Consider the following 19,116-nt stretch of genomic DNA (forward strand, 5'->3'; position numbering starts at 1 on the left):
ACCTTTTTTAGTGTTTTTGTACTATGTTTCAAAGCGATCAATTGCACCTTGCATCTCTCTAGTCTGTGCTGCCTATTACGTTCAAACACATTCTTTTAACATCTACAAATACATATTGAAGCTATAAATTTATTAATAAAATTTATAAGTATCTTACAATTTGCTCTTGGTGAGACATAAATGACTTTGACCTAGCTTTGTGGTGATGTATGTGTCAACTTTGACTTATTTATAGCATTCTTCTCTGAACAAATTTGAAAATTATTATGAAATATCAAACAGTTAGTTGGAATCTGAATGAAAAAGAAAACTAATATAACAAAAAAGTAAACTGTGTTGAAAAATAGTAAAAAATAAATAAACAATATTGTACCTGAAACTTTTCACTAGAAAAACGAGCACAAAGAAACTCCTATTCGTCCTGAGTCTTGACATTATCGTGTTTGTTTTCAATTGCTTCCTCAATTGTTGAAAATTTCTCAAAATGTTTTTTCAACTTATAACGATAATTACAAAATACAGTCTGACATGTTGTAATTACATATCTCTCGACCCAAGGAAGAGACATGTCAATGTCAAACTTGTTCTACATATAAATAATTTCATGTCAAACAAAATATTAATTAAAGCAATCAATGTAAACTTACATTTTAGAAAAACAAACCATCACTCACCGTTATTCTTTTAATCAACTTATCCACTTCAGTTTTCGGAATCTTCTTCCATTTTTCCACATTTAGTGGGGCATGGTTTCGAACTGTGAAACCAATTTCATTGGCCAACATTTCAGCATATGGGCTTGTAGGTTTGCCATTTTGTTCAGTCAGAGTGACAGGTTTTTAGCATTCAATTGAGAAAACACCTTATCTACATTCACTCCTCTTGTCTTTCCCCGCACCTTTTTTGTTGGACCTTTAACATAATTCTTAATTAATGAAGTACACACATATATTTAGTTTTCAAAATATAACAATATATATATAATATTGTATATACCTATAGGAGGCTCTTGATTACTGGCTGACATCACATTATCATTTCGCTCTTCAGTTGTAACATTTATCAATACCTTATTATTAGCAGTTTGATGCTAAAGATGTGAACTAATTCTGATTCCTGTCATTATACATATAATTTAGGTATGCCATTCTAATTTGCAATTCATGAAAACAAAATTACATTCCGCTCTCTTTTCTCTACACTTCTTAGTACATAAATAATTACAGTGATAAAAATAGAATTCAAGAAGATTGCAATACTAACTTACCCGTAGTAGTTTGTTCTGTAGTGATACCAATAACAGAATTAAGTCCATCTTCTACAAAATTTTGGCATGGCTGATCAGTAGTTTGCAAACGAGAGTGTTTACTCATTACACTACCTGTTATTACACACACATGTTAAATTAATCAATATGAATCAAATCAATAAGTTAAATCTAACTTTCTGTAAATATTGTTGTAGCAAAACAAAAATTGAAAAATTACCTGAAGTAGAACGGGATCCATTTGGGCATGGCAGATCAATAGCTGCTACACGAAAGCTGAACTGCCTACACTTAAATTGCCATAACTCCTTCTAGAAAAGTCGGAATCGCAAACTATAAAATTCTTCATAAACTAGACACATGGAGCTTTCCGTGCATATAGGGTAAAGCTCCTAATTCTATCCGAGCAGTTCCTAGTAATTCAGCAAAGTTTGGGTCTAGATATGAACTTGTAAAAGATGTTGCAGATTCCCGTCCAAGAAAAACTGTCTTCACTTAAATTGCTATAACTCCTTCTAGAAAAGTCAGAATTGCAAACTATAAAATTCCTCAGAAACTAGACACATGGAGCTTTCCGTGAATATAGGGTACATCTCTTAATTCCATTCTACCAGTTTCCAGTAATTCAGTGAAGTTAGGTGTTCTGCACAACAGTTTATGTGTTGCAGATTCTCGTTCAAGCTGAACTGCCTTCACTTAAATTACGATAACTCCTTCTAGAAAAGTCGGAATCACAAATTGTAAAATTCCACAGAAACTAGACACATGGGGCTTTCCGTGCATATAGGTTACATCTCTTAATACCATCCAAGAAGTTCCCAGTAATTCAGCAAAGTTAGGTGTTCTGCACAACAGTTTCTGTGTTGCAGATTCTTGTTCAAGCTGAACTGCCTTCACTTAAATTGCCATAACTCCTTCTAGAAAAGTCGAAATCACAAACAGTAAAATTTCTAAAAAACTACACACATGGGGTTTCCGTGCATATAGGGTACAGCTTCTAATTCCATCTGAGAAGTTCCCAGCAATTCAGCGAAATTAGGTGTTCTGCACAACAATTTTTGTGTTATTTATATAACATTTTTTGTTTGCGAGTGTGATGCCCCGGAAATTCGTATTTATTTTCCGACGATTTTTCGGAATTTAAATTGTGGGTATCTGATGGTTGGTGGCTCGTGGATGGAGCGGAAGTGTTTCGGGCGAATAATTATTCAGGAAGCGTCATTTAGGGGGCGCAAGGGTTGACTTTTTATTCGTTGGGATTCTCCGAAAACTTTCTTCACGAAAGTTGTAGAGCGCGTCGATACAAGTTCGTGGACATATGGAAGGCGGAAATCGGAGTTCTTATGAAGTAGTTTCTATTTTGGTATATATGGGATTTTTCCGGAAAAATATCATAAAAATGTTAGATTTCCCTTTTTGGAAACCTTTTCTCTCTCTTCTCTCCCTAGCCCGGTTCGCCCCCTCACCTTTACAGGCGTCATTCTTCCTCCTCCGGCCACCTTTTGCTTCAATGCTAAAGGGAATCCTGCTCTCCTCAGTCCCCTCTACACGTCTGTAGTGGTGATTCGTCGTGGGAAGCACCGTAGACGGCGCTACAAGGCCGGGAAGTTTGGCGGCGGCGATGCTTCGAACCCAGATCGGAACTTCAGATTCCGGCCACCTTTGCCGGTGATTCTTGAGGGCTTTTGGAGCTTGGAGGACGTAGATGCTTCTCCCAAAGCGGCTTGGGACGATTTCACTTGTGGAGGACGAATTGAAGCTTTGAAATTCTAGGGTTCATCGAATTTCAGATGTTGCGAAGTAAATTCCGGCTAAAAGGCTGTGATTTAGACTTTGTGTTAGTTATGAAAGTTTAAATTGGAGTTTAGATGAAGAACTTTGGTGTTGGGAGTTTTATCAAATTCTGACTTTGGGCCGGCGGCGGCGCCGCCACTGTGTTGGTGTTTTCCGGTGGTTTCCGTCCACCTCAGGGATAGTTTCTGTCCCTGATTCGATCTACTTGTCGATACGAGCATTTTGATGCATTGTTTGTAATTTTTGGAGATCGTATGAGCATGTTAGGGATTTTACGGTTTCGGACCGTTCGATGTTTCGATCCATGAGGATCCGACTATCCGATCGACTTATGGTTTTGGCATATCGATCGTAGAAGTATTTCGGAGACATTGGGTGGTCTCGGATGTGGTTTCGCCTCAATTAGCATCACTTTGGGGATTTTAGTTTAAAACAGGGGTTTCAGACTTAAATCGTTTGTGGATTGTTGCTAAATTGAAACCGTATGTGATTAAGTACTTGACGAGGTATCCTTGGATGGTTGTTTTGTGGTGTGGCTGCCTTGTTCTGTATTCAAGACGCAGCGGGAGTTTCGAGGTGAGTAATCTCACGAAGTTCATTCACGAACGGTTGACCATATTGTTTTTGAGAGTTATTAAGTTAACTGCAAAATATAGTTGGTATTAGTGACATTCCTGAGTGAATGACCACATATATATATATATATATATATATATATATATACGTGGAATATGTATATTCTTGTAGGTTGATGAGTGAATTGAAGCAATAGGTATTGATGGATTTCATTTCTATTGTTTTGGGGCTTGACTTTTCGGGAAACATTATGTAGGAATTGGGAATTTCTATTGTTTGAAAAGTACTAAGATTTGGTGTGAGTTGCTTTGATGTGATTTGAATGTTTTGATCTAATGACCAGGGGTCGGAAGATCTGAGAGTCACAGGTTGTGATTTCTCCTTTCGGTTTGATATAACGTTTTGATCATACGACCGGTGGTCTGAGGTTGTGAGAGTCACAGGTTGTGATTTCTCCTTTTGGTTTGAGTTAATGTTTTGATCTGACGACCGGGGAGGTCTGAGGATTTGGGGTTGCTGGGAGTGACCTCAGGCATATATATCGGGACTTCACGCCTTTGGCGGGGTTTGTGGATACGATCAGTTAGAGCTCTAGTTTGTTGTCATGGTACATCATGGGGGGTAGAGGGGAGCTATCTGCTGCTCATGAGTACGTGATTTACAAGAGAGTTTCAAGGATGCTTTCTTTTAAATGTCTGGGGAGGACTTGTGTATCATAGTTAATTGTCAGAGTTTCAATTAATATGATTTCGACTTGTGTTGATTTGGGAATGTGTTTTTAAAAGGGAGTTTCGGGGATTCTTTCTTTTAAAATGTCCTGGGAGGACTTGTGAATCATATTCTATTTGTTAGGTTAACGATAGGTATAATTGAGGGTGTATTGATGTGTTGTGCGTCTAGGTTGGACTGTTTTGTCGTTGGTACATCATGGGGGATAGCGGGGAGCTATCTGATGCTCATGAATACGTGTTTTTAAAAGAGAGTTTCGGAGATTCTTTCTTTTAAAATGTCCTGGGAGGGCTTGTGAATCATACTCTATTTGTTAGGTTAACGATAGGTATGATTGAGGGTGTATTGATGTGTTGTGTGTCTAGGTTGGACTGATTTATTGTTGGTACATCATGGGGGTAGCGGGGAGCTATCTGATGCTCATGAGTACGTGTTTTAAAAGAGAGTTTCGGGGATTCTTTCTTTTAAATGTCCAGGGAGGACTTGTGTATCATATTTAATTGTTAGAGTTTCAATTAATATGATTTCGTCACGGGGTGATTTGAGTTGTTTTCTTTTAGGAAAAGAATGTGCTGTTTTGGGAAAACATGGTGTGTATCCCTTTTTACGAGTTCATGTGTTTCCTCGTTGGGTGAGTTGTGCGTGTGTGTTTTTGAGTTACTCATACGGGCTTGCAAAAGCTTATCGGGTTTGTTGTGTGGCAACCTGGTGCATCATTCAAACGGTGTAGGGGTTATTGTTTCAAGTCAGGATAATCGTGGCTGATGCTGAGGTAGCGTGCTTGCAGCTTAACAGTAGGAAGCCATTTATGTGACTTTACTGTTATTAAGATTTCCGCTTGTAGTGAGCTCTGAAGAGGATTTACGTTTTATTTTGTTGTGGCAATTTAATTCGTAAGTTGTTGTATTACATAACTCTGTGGAGGGCGAGTATATGTTATTTTTGTGGGTTCAGGGCATCAATGTGTATTTGAGTTAAAAGGGAAAATTTTCTAGATATTTTGTATTGATGGCTGAACGATCGCGCATATATAAGTATGAGATTATATATCGATTTTTAATTTTGTTAAAAATCAGGGGCGTGACAGCGGGCCCATGGGTTTCAAACCCCTAAACCAAGCCCGACCCTCTACCCACCTGGCGGGGCCTATAGGGGGCTTTTTTGATGAGGCCTTCCGGCCAACCTAATAGTGAGGAAAGTGTTATTTCGTCGCTAATGGATTCTTTTGACGAGAAAATGGTTCCCTAGAAGAAATGGATTTTTTGCGAAGAAATCTTAATTTTGTTGTTGTTGAATTTGGTGGGTCTTATACAATTTTTGCGCCAAATAATAACAACAAAATCATTGTTTCCTTGCTAATTATTTTTTCTCTTATGAGGAAATGGTTCCTTGTAGAACACAAACTTTTAATGAGGAATCCATAGTTTTATCGCCATTGAATTTGGCTGGCCTGACACAAATTTTTCCCAAACTAATAATAGGGAAAGTGTATTTTCCTCACTAAATGCTTATTTTGACGAGGAAATAGTTCATCACAAAACACGGACTTTTAGAGAGGAAACCATAGTTTTGTCGCCATGGAATTTGGCGGGTTTTACATAATTTTTTGCCGAACAAGTAACGACGAAATAGTTATTTCCTCGCTAATTACTTCTTTTCACGAGGAAATAGTTCATCGTAAAACACGGATTTTTAGCGAGAAACCATAATTTTGTCGCCATTGAATTTGGCGGGTTTTACATAATTTTCCGCCAAACTAAGAATGACGAAATCATTATTTTCTCTCTAATTGCTTCTTTTCATGAGGAAATAGTTCATTGTAAAACACGATATTTTAGCGAGGAATCTATAATTTTGTCGCCATTTAATTTAGCGGGTTTTACATAATTTTCCGCCAAACTAATAACTACGAAATCATTATTTCCTCGCTAATTACTTCTTTTCACCAGGAAATAGTTCTTCGGAAAACACGGGATTTTAGCGAGGAATCTATAATTTTGTCACCATTGAATTTGGCGGGTTTTGCATAATTTTTCACCAAACTAATAATGACAAAATCATTATTTCCTCGTTGAATGTCGTTTTTGTGATGAAAAAATTCCTCACCCTAGTCTCATATTTCCTCGCTAATAACATGATGACTAGGAGACCAAATTATGGTCACTTTTAGTGATGGACAAAAATATTCGTCGTAGAAAGTGGTGTATAGTGAGGAAAATATGTTTCTCGCAGAAAACCTAATAACATTTAGTGTGGAATCGAAATATTCCTCGTAAAAAGTGAGATTTATTGAGGAAAATAAATTCCTAGCAAAAAACTTGGTCGCTAAAAAGACTTTCTGTTGCATGGTTTTGTTCAATCTAGAGCAGACTACTCTCTTTTTACCAAGAGACAAGGCAAGTCTTTTACAGTCTCATTGATATATGTTGATGACATATTAATTACTGAAAATGATCCTGTGAGTATAGCTGATGTCAAGAAATTTTTGCATAAAACATTCCGTTTGAAAGATCTTGGCAGTTTCAAGTATTTTCTTGGCATTGAGGTTTCAGCATATAAGAAAGGGATATTTATTTGCCAGCGCAAGTATGCGTTAGAAATTATAAAAGATGCAGGATTATTGGGTGTTGCCCCTGTTGACACACCCATGGAACGTGGATTAAAGTTGTCAGATAAGACTAAGTTACTCAAAGATCTAGAGAAGTATAGGCGTTTGGTTGGAAGATTGATTTATCTCACAGTGTCAAGGCTAGATATTACATATCCTGTTCATATATTAAGTAGGTTTATGTATCAGCCTCGAAAAGCTCATTAGGAGACAGCTTTGCGAGTGGTACGCTACCTCACGCCAGCTCCTGGTCAAGGCTTGTTCTTTTCCTCAAATAGTGATCTTTGGCTACGAGCTTTTTGTGACTCAGATTGGGCAGGATGTCCACTTACAAGAAGGTCTACTATAGGGTATTGTGTGTTCCTAGGGCCTTCTTTAATTTCATAGAGGTCGAAACATCAGAAAACAGTCTCTCTTTCTTCAGCTGAAGCAGAGTGTCGTGCTATGACAAGTGCTTGCTGTGAATTGACTTGGTTACATTATTTGTTTCAGGACCTAAGGATTTTACACCAGGAAACGACATTGCTCTATTGTGACAGCAAGGCTGCTTTACATATAGCAGCAAATCCAGTGCTTCATGAACGTACAAGGCATATAGAAATGGATTGTCACTATATCAGGGATAAAATCCAAGATGGTTCAGTGGAGACACGGTTTGTGAGTTCTGGAAATCAACTGGCTAATGTTCTGACTAAAGCTCTTGGGAAGGAGGACTTCGAGTTTATGATTCGCAAGTTGGGTGTGCAGGATATCCACTCTCCAACTTGAGGGGAAGTGTTGGAAAGTGGAGCAAAATTAGCTTGGTATAGCTGTCAACATTTAACACATTCACTCTGTATCATCACATTGATTCTATATCATTAGACATTAATAAGGCTAGAATAGCTTTCCTTTTTGTATCCTAGAATCAAACTGTATTCTTGTATATATGTTACACAGATCAATAGAGCAATGATTATCACGAGCAAATCTGTCTTTGTTGTTTTTCACAATTCAAGGTGAACATTTTTGGAAGGATTCTAATATCTTGATTTTCGATACATGGCATTGGGGTAAATCGTAGTGCCTTAATCATTTTAGAGGTTCTTGCATAAACATAAATTTTCAAGAGGCATGAGAATAAGTTCTACCATTCTGCAGTTAATCAAGATGAAATGAATAATGAGATCTAATAAGCCATTGTTAAGAAAAATAGATAACTTAATATCTCTCAGAGAAGAAAAGCAAAGTAGGCTCAAATTCTCACTCAAAGTAAGCGCCAATTCGAAGATGCTCCATTATGCTGTAAACATTTGGGAATAAAATTGTTGCAAAACTAAACTTTAGTAAAAACTTTGCAGACGACCTTTCCGATTGAGACATTGTTAACTTAATTAAATACTTTAAAAAATGATCACTATGTAAAAAAAAAGAATACTGAATTCTTCAAATCTTTTTAGTAAGTACAAAAGAATGATGGAATTCTTTATCCAAGCAGTATGGAATTCTTCAGATCTACAAATCATAATTCATGAATTCATATGAAATTCCCCTTCGCAAGTGAAAAAAATAAAAATAAAGATTTGATATTTAAAAAAAAATAAAAAGAAAAAGGAAAAGGAACCAAAAAAAAATGGTAAACACGTGCTATCCGAGTCATGAATCAAGAGAGGAGGGCACAAGGGGAGGATCCATATGCAGCACAATCCTCACTTCTTTTTAATTGTTCACCAAACGCGTCGCTATTGTTGACACGCCTACCAGCTAACCAAAATTGACATCTCCAAACAAAATGTAAATTACCTCCGGGTAAAAACCAGAATTACTCCCTGAGGAGATCATGAATGGACGTTGGGGAATTATGCATGATTGGATAATTTGCCTCGTATTTGTAATTTTATTTATAAATCAAGGAAAAAAAAAAAAAGCAAACACAAAGTGACAAGGTGCAATTTGCAAAGCAAGATAAATATCGAATGGCGCATGTTTCGATGCGTCCTTGGTCCTAGAACTTGTCCGGAACCCATTTTGTTTTACATTCCCATGTTTCAGTTTCACCATGATTTCTGACTTGGGTTCTCCATAGTTCTATTCTTTAGTCCATTCTAGTCTCACGTATATAACGTTTGTCTTCTCTCTCTCTCTCTCTTTTTATTCCCTGGGTTGTAAACTTTGGAGTTCACAATGGCTGTGGCTATGGCTTCTTGCAGTCTTGGGCTTAGCTTGAACACTAGTAATTCTAGTTTGAAGAAACCACTTGTAAACCCATTACCAACAGGGGCTTTGCTGGAAGGCTCCCCTGTGTTTGGTTCTAAAAGCATCAGCATTGTTCAGAAGGGAAGGTATGGTGTTTATTTGATTGGAAATTACTCCTTCCCTGTTTGCTTTAATGGGTATGTTTTAATTCTATCAGATATTGTTCACAGAAATTTCATTGCTTTTGCAAAGTAAGTCGTGAAAATGCTGTTCATTTTTGCATTTGGGCTGCTTATGGATCTCCCCTTCTCCTGTCCTGTCAATAGAAATCTTATTTGTCTTTCAGTTGAGCTAATAGAAGCGTTTTGTTTTGTTTTTGGGTTCTTCATTTCATGTAAAGTTTCTGGTACCCCGAAGTCTTAATTATATTGATTGGTGATGCCTTGTCTAATTTCAGATTATTATGTTTTGTGTGTGAATTAATCACTTGATGCTTCTGTGTTTTGTATGTATTGAGTAGTTTCTGGTCCAAAATCAAGTTTATTCATCTTGTCTGTTCTGTTCAAAAGTATTTACAGTCCCACAGATTAGAATATAAACATAAATTGCAGAGAGTTTGGTATGAAATTTTGGGGACATCAGGTTATCATTAGTACGGTTCTGATGTCAAGTATTTTTGTGACTGCCCTCTTTGACATAAGTTGACAAGTTTTGATTAGAGGTTGTGTAAAATCATGTCTTTTGAGCCCAAGGCCTTGATTCTGGCTCAAATTCTAGGTCCCTGAACCACATTAAGAGCTGAGAGACGATATTGGGTCGTAGTGCTCAAAACATTTGATTCTCGTATCTATCTTGTATTTGTAATAGTTATCCTGATGGAACATTCTTGAGATATGAAAACATTTAACTAGGGTCTTTACGGTTGCTATTCATTATCTTCTAAGTGTATCTGCAATCCTTGATAGATGGCTATCATCATCAGCTTCAATAATTGCACAAGCATCTTCTGCTACAGCTGTGGAGGTATTTGACAGATTTAATTTATACTAGGTCATTGTTGAGTATTAATTTTCTGAAACCTCATTTTTTTCTGTACTTTTTATGTTGAAAATAGGATGGTAAGCCAGATGAAAGTGACGTGATTCCAGTTCCCAAAGTTATCATTGACCAGGATTCTGATCCAGATGCAACTGTGGTGGAGATAACCTTCGGAGATCGGCTCGGGGCTCTTCTTGATACTGTATAGTGCATCACTTCCTGAGTCTAGTTTCCTGTTCCTGCGTAGACTTTTGAACATTACTGTGCATGATATATCTTCATCTTTATGTTTGAACATGTCATATAGCATAGAGTAACTATGATTAACTTGGGTCACAGATGAGTGCGCTTAAGAACCTTGGCCTGAACGTTGTCAAGGCCAATGTGTTTCTGGATTCTTCTGGAAAGCACAACAAGTTTGCCATTACTAGAGCGTGAGTATGCTTTACATTTGTAGATGACCTTTTCCCTTTTGTTGAGTATAAATCCATCTATCGCTAGATTTTTGTTAGTATTTGTCAATCTGTGGTTGATGGCAATGATCTCTGTTATTCTGATTTCCTTTTTCGTGTTTTTGCAAGGATACTCCATACCTTTGGTATAATATAGATCTCACTATAATTAATTTACAGAAGATAAAGTCCTGAGTTCATAATAGATATAATTTATTGATAATTATATGGTTTTTTTTTTTTCTTGTTTCTTTCTGTTCCTTTTATAATTGGAAAGGTTTTATATGATTAAGTTCAAACCTCTTTTGCTGTGATTTCTTTAGCAAATATGGCCGTTTGCACTTGAAATACAAAATTGACTTTCTTATGGAAGCACTAATTTTATAGAATCCATGGATTCGGGGGTAAAAAGTAGTTTTCCTCTGTAGCTGTTGCTTGTCACATATAATTCTACTGATTTGGTGCTTGGGCTTGTTTGCAGAGATACTGGTAGAAAAGTAGATGATCCAGAGTTGCTTGAGGCTATTCGTTTGACAATTATAAATAATCTGATACAGTATCATCCGGTATTCTTTCTAATTATTTGCTTTTTCCTTGAGATAATATTTTGTGGAATTTTAGGATTTTCTGTAGTTGTAAGCTTTCTTACTGCATTAATCTGTGGTCCAGGAATCAAGTTCCCAATTAGCAATGGGAACAGCATTTGGAATTGTGCCACCACCACAACAGGTTATTAAACTTTAAATTTGTTCTTCATTAGCGTATGCAAGTATCTGCTTAGATTTCTCTGTCATGGAACAATAGTTGCTGCAATGTTTGGGTATTTGAGCTTCTCATAGGTAATACATACACTATCATGTTTATCTTCCCCTCCTCTCACCCCCTTCTCATATTTTCATGTATGTATTATGTAATACATACGGACAGTATGTGCCCTCGTCTTATCTCTCTTTCTTTAGGCACCCTTCTTCTGTGCACTCTGACGCTAACTATAGTTTTTGAATTCCGGCATCCGCATAGTACATGCGTTTCTTTTTGTCGTGGTGATTGGTAATGTTCTCATACGAGACTCACAGATGATGGCCTTTTCTTTTCGTAATCAATTCTCTGCTTCAGTATCCATTTCCTTTCTCTGTTTAGAGTTCACTTGTAAGGAAAGGAGGCCTTGACATGATATTTGTAAGGAAGTTCAATGATATGTATTTGTTGTGACTGCTAAGGAAGTTCATTGACCATGGTAGATTTAATATCATTTCAATTGAATGTGTTTCCATATCTTGTTTTGCATGATGGCAACCCATGAAATTGTATGCATGAAGCAGTAAACATCTGTTACTATAAAAGAGCATGTACATTGCAAAACTTCTTTCCATTTCAAGTTTGTGCTTATTTCCTCAGGTTGATGTGGATATAGCAACCCGTATACGCATTTATGACGACGGCCCCAACCGAAGGTAATTGTGTGCATGTATCTTGCGTGATATGATGGGCTTTCACAATCCAACAATCATTGCCCATGCGATAATAATTGTTAAGGCATCCATAACAGCATCTGTGATGAGTGACATCATGTTTGCATGAATGTGATCATGAGCTAACATGCTTTTTGTCTGTTTCTCTTTTTTGTCTTTCTTTTTCCTTCTTTTCTAATCTTAGATTTCTGCAGTTTGCTTACTGTGGAGTCAGCTGATCGCCCTGGATTACTGGTGGATCTTGTAAGGATTATAACTGACATTAGCGTTGCTGTTGAGTCAGGAGAATTTGACACCGAGGTGTGATCCTTTCTCACCCTACCATTGCTGCTTTGATATTTTTTCCCGTTCATTCTTTTCTATGTCCAAGCTAATATAAGTTCATCTGTAATTATCGACTTGGACCAGGGGATGTTGGCCAAAGCAAAGTTTCATGTTAGCTATAGGGGTAAACCTATCATCAAGCCTCTCCAGCAGGTAAGCTTACAATATGGAAATGTTTGAGCATTGGATATATTGTATAACCAGTTAATGTAGTGAAAGTTGAACTGTTTTCTATTGGAGAAAGTTCTGCCATTCACCTACTTTATGTCCTTTCCCCATACCTTTTGCTTTATTTTTCTGAAGAATACTGGGGACTTCTAGATATCATGGGTACAATATGTTATGAAAGCTAAGCTTGCGAACGAGACTAGCTAGTGGAACCTAACCTTATAGTCAGCCAATACCATTCAAGATGGTGCAGTGCATAGGATTTACGTCAGCCATTATGCCTTATATACCGACTATAAGGTGTTTATTACCAATTCTTGCAGGTTCTTTCAAACAGCTTGCGTTACTTCTTGAGGCGACCATCGACTGAGGAGTCGAGTTTTTGAGCCATGTAGACCATATTGATGAAGTATACTTGGAATTTCCATACGATTAAGCTGATGGAAGTTCTTGAACATTGTTGTAGTCTCTCAATTCAGTTGAAGGATGACAGAAAATTAAAAAAGATGAGAGTCCAGACATGTAAACTAAAAACTTAAGCTTCAACTGTTCAACTTCTATATAAATGTACAATGTTATCATCTAAGCTCTTGTAATTTTATATCATAGAAAAATGAAATGTTAAGATTTATCACACAGGAGAGGTTTTCCTAATTTTGGCCAAAAAGAGTCCTGGTTTGGTTGCAAGGGCAGCTTGTCCAACTTTTGCACATGTTTTTCTTTTCAGGGGTTTCTGCTTTTTGCTGAAAGATAGTTCCCTTTTATCGCATCCGCTAGTCATCCAGGCTGCCTAGATGATCCAGCATCAACCCAATCATGAAAATTAGGGAACATAAGCACTTTCATAAATCCTAATGTAAAACAGGCTAATTTATGGTACATTACTATATCGATATACCAAGTAGACTAACTCGATACTGATTATAGAGATAGACTAATATGAGATCAGGTCAAGCCAGTCTAATTATGCATGGAGTCAATCTCCCTCTATATGAGATTTAGTCGGCTTGATTGTATTGGTACATTAATGTACCATATAACTTTCCATATAAAAGATGCAAACTTTCTCATGACAGAAGTAAAACCTTTTTGCATAGTTTAATTTAATAGCTTAAAGGAAGGAGAATTTTCAGGTCAGTTTGGATCAATTGCTCGGGTTGATTATCAAGAAACCAATTTCTTTGTTAAATATACATATTTTACACAAGGGAATACAGTTGCTGATTATATATATATATATATATATATATATATATATATATATATATATATATATATATATATATTAGAGAATTTAGGTGTCAATCAATTAATTCAAAGTCGGTAACATTACAAAGAACAACTCATCTAGGGATGGCAATAATCTCCATAGGGTAGGGTACCCATCGGGTATTTGACCCTAATGTGGAGAAATTTGGGGAAAATCGGGTAACAGGGATGGGGATCCCCAGTATTCGAATTCTGAAATAGGGTACGGGGTGGGGATGATATTTTGATCCTCATCCCCATACCCACCCAATAAGAATTATCTAAAAAAATATATATATATATATATATATTTTTTTTTTTTGAGGGAAACTGTCAACCACCATATTAATAATAATCATAAGAAAAATTACAACTTATAGATGTAGAAACTACATCAAAAATAAAATAACATGAACAATACTAGATGCAACAATGCATCGGAAATAAAACCTAACAAGGGCATTAAGGGATGCAATTAAGCATTTGATGAAGCACCGAACATAATCCGGGCTATGTAAAACGGTACCAATAGTATGGCCGACCATACTTCCACGCAAAGATATACGTCGAATAGAGGGTAACCTTCTATCAAGGTAACCGGCGGTAGTGTAACCGACCTTTCCCACTCCACACAAATTAATACATCGAGTAGAGAGCAATCTTCTACCTAGGTAGCCAAAATTCCAAATCCAGAGTATAGCAGCAAAAGGAATCCGTAAAGAGTCTCCTGGATCCCAAATACGAATCCAAACAGAAGACAGAACCCAAACAAAGGCCCATCTTGAATAGTCCAAACAAAGGCCCATCTTAAATATATATACATATCTATGTAAACTACATATTTTTGTCAATATTTAAATTCTGTCAATATATTTTTGATATTATTCAATTCACCTTGTTCGAGTGAATGAGTAAGTTGTTAGGTTACACTAAGTAGTTGATTGTGGAAATTTTTTATCGAATGTTGTAAAAGTAAAAATGGATTGGAATTGGTCTACTCATTTCATTTCATAGTCCCTTTATATAGGGATAGAGTTACAACGGAAATATTAATTACATTAAATACATTGAATGCTGATTGATCTATAATTGTGCTGATTGATGGTAAACACTGATTCCTTGATTCTCTCTCCGTCAATTGCTTTAACGAAGGCACACAATATGTTTTTCCTTTAACACTCCCTCTTGTGCCAAGTCAAAGACAAAATGGTGCATGAGTTGTTGCCTCACTAAAAACCTTGCCAAGTAACAATAAAAACCCTGTGGGACAAAAATACACCTTGGTCGAAGGAAAAGAGCACAACGCACCTTCTACATTTGAGAATGACATGTGTGTGTTAGACTCCCCCTGAAGTATACACCTCCCCCTGATCTTTACATTAATCAAGTGAGTTTGGAAAGTCTTCGCATTCCTATGCTTTTCACATGTCTCTCAACTGTGGCCTTAGGCAGTGATTTGGTGAACAAATCTGCCACATTCTCCTCAGACCTTACTTGATTCACTTGAATCTTGAGGAGGGTCTGTTGTTGCTGATTGTATGAAAACTTTGGCGATATGTGTTTTGTATTATCCCCTTGATATATCTTAGCTTCATCTGTTCGATGCAAGCTGCATTATCTTCATAAATGCAAGTAGGCTCTTCAGTGGTAGAACTCAAACCACTAGTCCCTCGAATATGTGTAATGATAGCTCTTAACCATATACACTCACGAACCGCCTCATGTACAACAATGATCTCTGAGTGGTTTGAGGAGGTAGCCACAAGGGTTTGCTTTGTTGATCTCCAAAATATCGCCGTGTTCCCATTGGTAAATACATAACCAGTTTGGGAACGATATGTGGGTCAGATATGTATCCGGCATCAGCAAAACCGACCAAAACGTCATTTGGCGTTTTAGTGTAGTGAGTGGCGTTTTCGCCATCAACATTTCCTTTAGGGATTGCAGTTCCATCTGCGGTCCCTCTTGTCTCTCTGTAGGGAAAGAACAGTCCTAAGTCAATGGTTCCTTTTAGGTATCGAAAATGTTCTTGATACCATTCCAGTGACGCTGCGTTGGCGCTGAGCTAAATCTAGCTAACAAGTTCACTGAGAATGCAATGTCTGGTCGAGTGAATTGGGCTAAGTACAATAATGCGCCTATTGCACTTAGATAGGGAATTTCAGCTCCCAACACTTGTTCGTCATCTTCCTTTGGATGAGATGGATCTTTCCTTGCATCCAAACTTCGACCGATCATGGGAGTGCTAGCAGGATGTGCTTTGTCCATGTTATATCGCCTGACTTTTGGACATATGCAGACTGGTGGATTAATATTCCACAAACTCGGTGTTCTAGTTCAAGACCTAGATAGAATCAAGTTTTCCCAAGATCCTTCATCTCAAATTCGGATTTCAAGTAGCTCGCGGTTTCTCTTATTTCATCAAGAGTACCTGTTATGTTCATATCATCGACATATACGGCTACAATTGCCAATCCGGAACTTGTTTTCTTTATGAATGCGCAGGGGCATAATTCATCGTTCTTATATCCCTTCCCAATCAAGTAGTCACTTAGACGGGTATACCACATCCGCCTGGATTGTTTTGATCCGTAAAGTGATCGTTTCAATTTAATTGCAAATGCACTCTGTGGTTTAGAGTCACTTGACTTGGGTAATGTAAGGCCATTAGGCACTTTTCATATATATCTCTGAATCTAGATCTCCATAGAGATATGCAGTAACCACATCCATGAGCTGCATTTCCAGTCATTTGGAAATTATTAAGCCAACTAAGTAGCGGAACGTTATAACGTCTATTACGGGAAAGTATGTCTTCTCGTAGTCAATTCCAGGGCGTTGTGAGAAACCTTGCGCCACAAGGCGAGCCTTGTACCTCAGGACTTCATTATTCTCATTACGCTTTCTGACAAAGACTAATTTATGTCCTACAGGCTTTACATTTGGTGGGGTTAGCACTACCTGACCAAATACCTGTCTCTTTGTCAGAGAATCTAATTCTACCTGGATTGATTCTTTCCATTTAGGCCAATCTGCTCTTTATTGACATTTTTCAACAGAGCGTGGTTCGATATCATCGTGCTTTATGATTCCTTGAGCAACATTATATATCATCAATGTGTATGGAAGATCTTTCTATCAACTCATACGTACTCTCGTAATCCTTTGAGATTTCTTTGTTCTCTGGAATCATTTCAAACATCGGAGCGTCCTCCAGTATTGATTCATGGACATAACTAATATCAGAGATAATCTCATGAGAGGGATTCTATACATTGATGATTGTTTGTGCCTTACTCACCCTCTTCTTCCTTGGGTGAGTGTCAATCGAACCAAGTGACCTCCCCATCTTCCTTGGGGAGCCACGGCCTCAACCACACCTCCACCTAGTGCGGTTGCAGTGCCTCTATCTGCTGCACCGTGCCCCTTGTTGGGGACTTCTAACCTTGCAGGCACATTTGCAGCTGGTATATGTGATCTCGTCACTTTTAAGATATCAGTAAACACATTAGGCATCGAATCTGCTACGTTCTGAAGATCGATTATTCTTTTCACTTCACTTTCACTTTGTGAAGTGCGGGGATCAAAATGAGACAGAGTGGGGACAAACCACGACAATTCCTGTCGTTCCCTTGGAAAATCCTTTTTCCTATCTCCCCCTAACGACGGAAAGACTGTCTCATCAAAGTGACAATCCGCAAATCTAGCGGTAGAGAGATCGCCTGTCAAGGTTTCCAAATAGCGTATAATTGTTGGGGATTCGTATCCAACATAAATACTTAATCGTCTCTGAGGACCCAGTTTAGTGCCCTGTGGGGGCACAATAGGCACATATACTGCTCAACCAGATATGCGTAAGTGTGAAATGTCAGGCTCATATCCAGTTACCAACTGGTACTCAGATAATAGTTGGCTATCTGTGGGTCTGAAATGAATAAGTAAAGCTGCGTGCACTATTGCATAACCCCATGCAGATATAGGCAGGTTGGTGCGCATAACCGATGCCCTAGCCACCATCTGTAGCCTTTTGATGGTGGCTTCTGCGAGACCATTTTTTGTATGCACATGGGGTACATGATGCTCTACATCGATCCAAATAGATATGCAATAATCATCAAATGCTTTTGATGTAAACTCTCTAGCATTATCAAGCCTTTATAGACTTGATAGGGTGATCAGGGTGGTGAGCCGTTAAAAGTATAATCTGTGCTAGGAGTATAGCAGCATTTCTGGTGGACAATAAAACGACATGTGACCATATTGTCGAAGAATCCACCAGAACCATAAAATACTTGAATGGTCTGCATTCTGGATGGATAGGTCCACAGACATTTCTTTGTATCCTTTGTAAGAATGGAATGTTTTGTTTTGTATCTTTAGCATGGGAAGGTCTCAATCCTGTTTTTCCTAAAGAGCAGGCTTTGCAAAACGAGTGATGTGCCTTTGAAATAGTCAATGAGGCATAATAGGAGGGAGGTAGTGCTTCTGGTACTTCAGAATGCAATGACTGCATTTGAGCAATACTAGAACCGACACCTTGCAGTGTGACGGATTTTTCTCCCATTTTTCACTCGAAAGAAGGGATGTCCGTGTGAGTTCTTTAAAAAATACGGGTATGAGTCATGCAAAAGCCTGTATGAGTCAGGGTCCCACATTTCATTGTTGGTGACAATATAGGATTCAATTATCCAAATCTTGGTGAGGTACAGTCCACTAGATTGACTCATAAGTTTCTCTAAGATGTGTTGCCTTCCACAGTCATTAGATGTAATATCAAGGTATTCAGTTCCATTCTCACGGTGTGTTTTTACTGGATAATCGTTGGCACAAATAGCTTTGAAACATTAACAAGGTTCGATTAGCTCTTGGTGCATATAGAGCGTCTGTGACTTGAAATGTTGCGCCATTAGGCAGCAAAAATTTGGCAGTTCCTCGCCATTTTGTTAGTTGTGATAATCCAATCATCGTAGTCACAGAGGAATTTATAGGCTATTAGTTCAATGAATAATTGCCTATTTCTTAATATTGTGTGGGTAGTCCCACTATCATCTAAGCACTCAAGTTCTCCTCCATTCATTCCTACAAATAAATGGGAGGTATTTAGAAAATATAACTCATATTCTTTAGAGTATTTCTATTTGCGTAGAATGGTATTCTTTTCATTCTAATAATTTTTCTTTTTTCTGGATGTATTTCTTTACATCTTGATAGTGCTATTTCGAACCATGTAAATATGTGTATAGAAATAAATTTGAATAAATTCAG

At 37.6% G+C, this 19,116-nt stretch overlaps 1 protein-coding gene across 2 annotated transcripts; it reads left to right on the forward strand.

Moving 5' to 3' along the window:
- The first annotated feature begins 8,956 nt into the window (after window positions 1-8,956).
- On the forward strand, window positions 8,957-13,239 carry LOC112189732 (ACT domain-containing protein ACR11). 2 transcript variants are annotated; one of them, XM_040515310.1, is made up of 10 exons: window positions 8,957-9,295; window positions 10,094-10,172; window positions 10,264-10,389; window positions 10,527-10,621; window positions 11,121-11,205; window positions 11,309-11,368; window positions 12,038-12,093; window positions 12,306-12,411; window positions 12,520-12,588; window positions 12,927-13,239. In XM_040515310.1, the coding sequence occupies exons 1-10, from the start codon at window positions 9,138-9,140 to the stop codon at window positions 12,987-12,989; spliced, it is 897 nt and encodes a 298-aa protein (XP_040371244.1). In that variant the 5' UTR covers window positions 8,957-9,137; the 3' UTR covers window positions 12,990-13,239. The 2 variants fall into 2 exon arrangements, with proteins under 2 accessions (XP_040371244.1, XP_024184849.1); XM_024329081.2 differs by having other exon boundaries at window positions 8,962-9,295; window positions 10,115-10,172.
- The last annotated feature ends 5,877 nt before the right edge of the window (window positions 13,240-19,116 follow it).

This window comes from Rosa chinensis, chromosome 2, assembly GCF_002994745.2.
Source record: "Rosa chinensis cultivar Old Blush chromosome 2, RchiOBHm-V2, whole genome shotgun sequence".
NCBI classification, from domain to species: Eukaryota; Viridiplantae; Streptophyta; class Magnoliopsida; order Rosales; family Rosaceae; genus Rosa; species Rosa chinensis.